This window comes from Neovison vison, chromosome 6 (assembly GCF_020171115.1).
Source record: "Neovison vison isolate M4711 chromosome 6, ASM_NN_V1, whole genome shotgun sequence".
In the NCBI taxonomy this organism is placed as follows: Eukaryota; Metazoa; Chordata; class Mammalia; order Carnivora; family Mustelidae; genus Neogale; species Neogale vison.
In genome coordinates, this window is record NC_058096.1 from 143773832 (window position 1) to 143779831 (window position 6000).

At 37.5% G+C, this 6000-nt stretch overlaps 1 protein-coding gene across 1 annotated transcript in view; it reads left to right on the forward strand.

Moving 5' to 3' along the window:
• KAT2B (lysine acetyltransferase 2B) overlaps positions 1-5763 on the forward strand; it is a 102786-nt gene extending 97023 nt beyond the window's left edge. The window contains exon 18 of the mRNA XM_044252535.1: positions 3638-5763. Coding sequence (XP_044108470.1) covers positions 3638-3831 — 194 coding nt within the window. The 3' untranslated portion in view covers positions 3832-5763. The remainder of the gene's footprint in view (positions 1-3637) is intronic.
• The last annotated feature ends 237 nt before the right edge of the window (positions 5764-6000 follow it).

A 6000-nucleotide genomic window follows, 5' to 3' on the forward strand; every position in this document is an offset into this window, starting at 1 on the left:
TAGGCTCCCTGTTAAAATCCTTTATGCCCATTTCCAAACTTAACTGACCTTAACTGACCTTTGTATCCTCATCACCTGGACCATCTCAACTCCCTTCATGAAACACTCATAGGAGGTTGTATATGGTTGGGGGAGAATAATTATCTTTCAGCCCTGCTCATGTACTCTCTGAAGACCTGCAATGGTAGGTCTAGAAGGTCCCTTCTGTCCGCTCTGGAAATGTTTTGCTTGGTCCAGCCCGAGAAGGGAATGGGCCTCTCCAGTTGGATACCACCTGCGTGCATAGCTGACTGCTCGAGTGGAATATTGGCCCTGTTGAGTAAGCCCAATGGTAGACCGAGGTGTGTTCTAGACAAAGTTACAACAGTGAGTGGTGCTTTTTAGGGGAGCAGTAATGTTTTTCTTAGGGTGCCTTTAGGTGCTGAGTGAAAGGTATATCTTATCCTTAAGATGGTTATGCTTCTAGGGCAAGACTGACAAATCTGTAATTTGACTTTCCCCCATTATTGCCTTCTCAGCTTTTTCTAAAAACATTTCTTCTCTTTCCTTTGTGCTCTCAGAAACTCTTTTTCTTCCATAAGAATGAGGTCCAGCCTGTATCATTTAGAGAATCTTGTTCAGAACATCGTCTAAGTAGTCTGGCCAAAGCATGTCTTTTTACCACGCGTGGATTGCTGGGCAGGGTTTTCCTATTTACTCAGAACTCCACCGATGGTGGGAGGGATGAAAATGGAATAACTTAGTGATTTTTCCATATGTGATATCTTTGATACTTAATCACTTTCTTTAACATGCCATTTGGTCAGTAAGCTTCTAGTAAGGCTAGAGGAAGAACGATGTTATTTACTATTTAAAGATTGTATTTATTTATTTGACAGAGAGAGCACAAGCAGGGGGAGTGGCAGGGAGAGGGAGAAGCAGGGAGCCTATACAGGGTTCAATCTCAGGACTTTGGGATCATGACCCGAGCCAGAGGTAGACACTTACCGACTGAGCCACTCAGGCACTTGAAAGATGTTATTTATAACTTAAGAATAGAATAGAAATATAGAAAGACAATAACACAGAATTGATTTTAATTATTCTGAAAGATCCAAATACTTCTATGACTCTCATTTTGTTTCTGCTATAGCTTAGGCTCTCTCCATCTCTTCTTACCTCCTTTCTTCCAAATAATAGTTTGAAATCTTTTGGATAAACTTCTTTGTGCCATGTTTCATTCCCCCCACCCCCTTTTAGTTACACAACTCTTCCTTCTAAAACATAAACACTGTATTGAGCAGCTTATCTTAAGTGGTAGGCATTAGGTGGTAAGGTAGATATCCAACTCTACCTAGACAGGCACAGTTAATTTCATTGCTCTTCTTTCATTTACTGAGAGGACATCTTCATCTGCTCAGTCACACTTGGGTGAGACATCTAGTGGGGTATTTGCTGAGCCTTTATAAAGTATCTTAATACTTGCCAATTTTTCTCTCCTTCTTAACTGTTTTAGTTAGAGAAGAAAGAAAATTGAAAGTTGAACTCTCAGATACGATGACATACCACTAACCAAGAGAAGCTTTAGTCAAAGGAAATAGGCAAAAGTACCTATTTCGTATTTTTTTCTTCGGTGTTTTGTGGTAGATTTAAGATTTTGACACAAAGGAATTCTCCCCATTTTTGGATGTTGCTCATAAATTTATATATCTCACAGGCTGATGATCCCAGTGTATTCAGTTATAAGTTTCTTTCCTTCTGGAAAATGTGATAATATAGTGGGAATTTGGGCATTGGTAGAGCTATTTTATTTTTTAAACAATTTTGACTTACTTTCCCATGTACAGTTAATATAATTTTTAATGACAGAACCAGACTTAAAGACAACTAGGGGACCTATAAGTAGACAAATGTTAGCATCTTCTTTATTTATTTTTTTGTATAAGATTTTCTTTCTTTTTTTTTTTTTTAAGATTTATTGATTTATTTGAGAGAGAGTGAGAGAGTGCACATGCTAGCCAGGGGAGGAGCAAGAGGAGCATAGGGAGAGGGAGAAGGAGAGAAATAAACTCCCCACTGAGCGTGAAGTCTGCTGTGGGGCTCTATCCCAGGACCCTATCCCATGAGGTCATGACCTGAGCCAAAACCAAGAGGCAGCTGCTTAACCAACTGAGCCACCTAGGTGCCCCTATTTATTTGAGAGAGAAATAGGTGCCCCTATTTACAGAGAGAGGGAGCGTGCATACCTGTGTGGGGAGGGGCACCGGGAAAGGGAGAGAGAATCTCAGGCAGGCTCCATGCTCAGGGCAGAGCCTGACACCAGGACTCAGTTCCCACAACTCTGAGATCTTGACCTGAATTGGAATCAGAAGTCAGGCACCTAACCAGCTGAGCCACCCAGGCATACAGAAATGTTAACGTCTTCTAATCTGCATGGAATTCTGTAAATTAGTTCTAAGAGTGAGGAGTGAACAAGCCCCATGGTATTCTTACAAGTTCATTTTTAAAAATTATTTATTTATTTTAAAAAGGGTTTTATTATGTATTTGACACACAGAGAAAGAGAGTGGTCACAAGCGGGGAGTGGTGGGGGGAAAGGGAGAAGCAGGCTCCCTGCTCGGCAGGGAACCTGATGCAGGGCTCCATCCAGGACCCTGAGATGGTGACCCAAGCTAAAGCAAACGCCCAACTGATGGAGCCACCCAGGCGCCCCTATTCTTACAAGTTTAAATAAAGTACTGTTTTCATTTGTAAAATGATATAATTTAAAGCAAGTGAATATATTAGGAAAATATTATTTTTTTAAGATTTTTATTTATTTATTGGACAGAGAGAGAGATCACAAGTAGGCAGAGAGGCAGGCAGAGAGAGAGGAGGAAGCAGGCTCCCTGCTAAGCAGAGGGCCTGATGTGGGGCTCTATCCCAGCACCCTGGGATCCTGACCTGAGCCGAAGGCAGAGGCTTAACCCACTGAGCCACCCAGGCGCCCCAGGAAAATATTATTTTTACAATAATTTTTCAAAGCTTACTTTAGAAAAGAAATTACTATTTATGTTTTCTTTTTTTTACTGCCTGTGATTCATATTTCATGGATGGAACATGAAACTAAATTCATTTGAACCATTTTATATGCAAGGATACTGGTGTATCTGTAGATTTATTTATGATCAGTTTTTCTACTTTAGTTCTGTTTCTGCAGCTCCAAAACAACTGTGAATGTAATGAAACAAACTCAGTCTTATTGTTTGTATTTAAGTAATGAAATGATTCAGACAAATGTTCCACCTGCTCTACTCTGGGTAGAGAGAGCCTCTTCTGTATAATTCTGGATGAATAGCTAACAGTACTTAGTTTATCGTACTTATCACTGCTGATCTACTTAGCTTCCTTGTGCTGAATAGGGGATTGGGCCAGATGACTAATAATGGTCCTTTCAACGCAAAAATGCTGTGATTTTACACAAGAAGCTCTCACAACAGAAACAACATAAAATTGAAGAACTGTTTTCTGTGATCCTAAGAATGTCTCTTAAGCTTAGGGCTTGGGATGGTAAAAATGTAGCTGTGCTGATGACATAGATTTCTCTCCCTGTCTCCTTTTTTGTCAGCTACTGTTTAAAAGGAGTCAAAGATTGCTAATATTTTTTTTTCCTGTGCAGATCTGAAAACCATGAGCGAACGCCTCAAGAATAGGTACTACGTGTCTAAGAAATTATTCATGGCAGACTTACAGCGAGTCTTTACCAATTGCAAAGAGTACAACCCCCCTGAGAGTGAATACTACAAATGTGCCAATATCCTGGAGAAATTCTTCTTCAGTAAAATTAAGGAAGCTGGATTAATTGACAAGTGATTTTCCCCCCTTCCGCTTCTTAGAAACTCATCAAGCAGTGTGCCTAAAGCAAGGTGGTTTAGTTTTATAAAGAATTGGCCATAATGTATTGAAGATACTTACTTGTAAATGTAATAATTAGCACTTTTGAAAAACAAACAAACAAAACCTCCTTTTAGCTTTTTCAGATATGTATTTAAATTGAAGTCATAGAACATTTTTATTTTATGGAATAGATTTTAAGCTATTTACTACTATTGTAAATTTTCTATGGCATGTCCATTAGCTGAATATTCAATAATAGATGATCAGGGGTTTCCTCAAAACCTGTGTATGAGGAAATTGCACATAGTACCAAGATTTGGGGGAATGCAGAAACTTTTCAGACCATGAATGTTTCCATTTTTTTCTAATGGAATGTGAGAGTTTATTTTTATTTTATTCTGAAGGACTTTAAAGAAGGGATACATGATAAAAAGCCCATAAAAGGTGAAATATGTGATGTTTGAAGTCTCATTGTAGACTTTTTATATATATATTTTTAAAAACACTCATCTAGATGAGGTGCTTTGAGCAGTTCTGAAAAATGCAGTTCCAGAAAAGCAACTGCTTTGATTCCTAAGGAAGAAATTCTAAATAATGCACACTTTTTTATAAGCATCTGGATTTTTGATAATTCTGTCTACCTACAATAAACTCGTGAGCACATAACCACTATTTTAATAATTATTTTCTCTACACAGATGTGGACTATTATATTTGACTTCGCTTATGCAGGCCATAAGTTCCAAAAGGCAATCTGATGCGCAGAGGCATACATTTAAAAACACTTGAGGTTGAATCAATGTGCTTTAATAAGGAATGATGCATCATCTACATATGTATCAAATTTGGTGAATCCTTGTTCTAACAAATAAGGATTTCTTTCCCTTTTCTATGATGTATGCAACCCCACTGATAATGTATTATATGAACATTTTTCCTTTTGCATCTCCAGATTATATTCATTGTCTGAGGTGAATTAAATCACCAAGATTTGCTGTCAGTATTTTAACACCTACATTGGAAGACAGACCCAGGGTAGTATCCCACTAAAATCCATCATACAACCTTATTAACCTGTCTTGGGATTCCAGCTTAGTGCTTGGAAATATCTCTTGATTAACACTACATAGCAAAGTGGGACATCTGCCATCCCAACTCTGGGAAAACCAACTAATATCAAACAAATAAAGGCCATTTTGATGGTCTTTGACACTAATTTTTATGATACAAATTTATAAACTGATTTTTGTAAAGGACTAGGTTTTAAAAGTATATTTAACTTGATGTTTTCTATCAGCATAAATGAGTTAAAATGGTCATGTAATAGTTGTCAAAAACAGTTGCCAGAGATAATCTGCACGAAGGAAAAAAACCTGCAAATGGCTGTTTGCCAGTGGGAAGTATGGTTTTTAATATGTAAGAGATATTCAGAATGCTCACACCGAAAAATGCCTCAACTTTTATAAGTATAAGAAACCACCTTGAGTGGCATCTAGATTTCTAGTGAAGAATGATGATACAGTTTGGATTAAGTATCTTGGACTGGTTTTAAACAGTGCTTTGTCCTGAATCTGCCAAAGCATCTGTCCAGCTTGGTATCCTGTGAAAGTTGTTATTTTCTGGGTAGACTTTGTTATAGAGTATTGTCTTTAAAATCAGATTGTCTCTTCTATATTGAAAGCATTTTTATGTTTTCTAATTTAAAAATTAATATTTTCTTATAGATATTGTGCAATAAAGCTGAAGTAGGATGTGTGGTTTTTGCAAATGCTTTAACAGCAGATAAAATTTTACATTTGTAAAATTAATATATTGTACTGGTACAACATAGTTTTAAATTATATTTTAAAAAGCTCTCAATTTGGTGTTGTGTTTTTTTCTTCTAGCCTATTAAATTTAACAGGGCAAGTGTTTGATCTGGTTGTTGACCATCGACTATATCCATAATTCTTAGATTTTAGGCATTTTGTTGAATATGGTTAGCATTGTGGCATTTGTTGGAAGTTTCATAAAAATTCACAGCCCACCAGTGAGGGAATTTCAAGAGGAGAGACGCTCGAGTGTGTCTGTGTCTTTTGAGTGGTCCGCTGCATCTTGCCCACTGTCACTCATTAAACAAAGAAAAAAAAAGTCCTACGGAAAGAA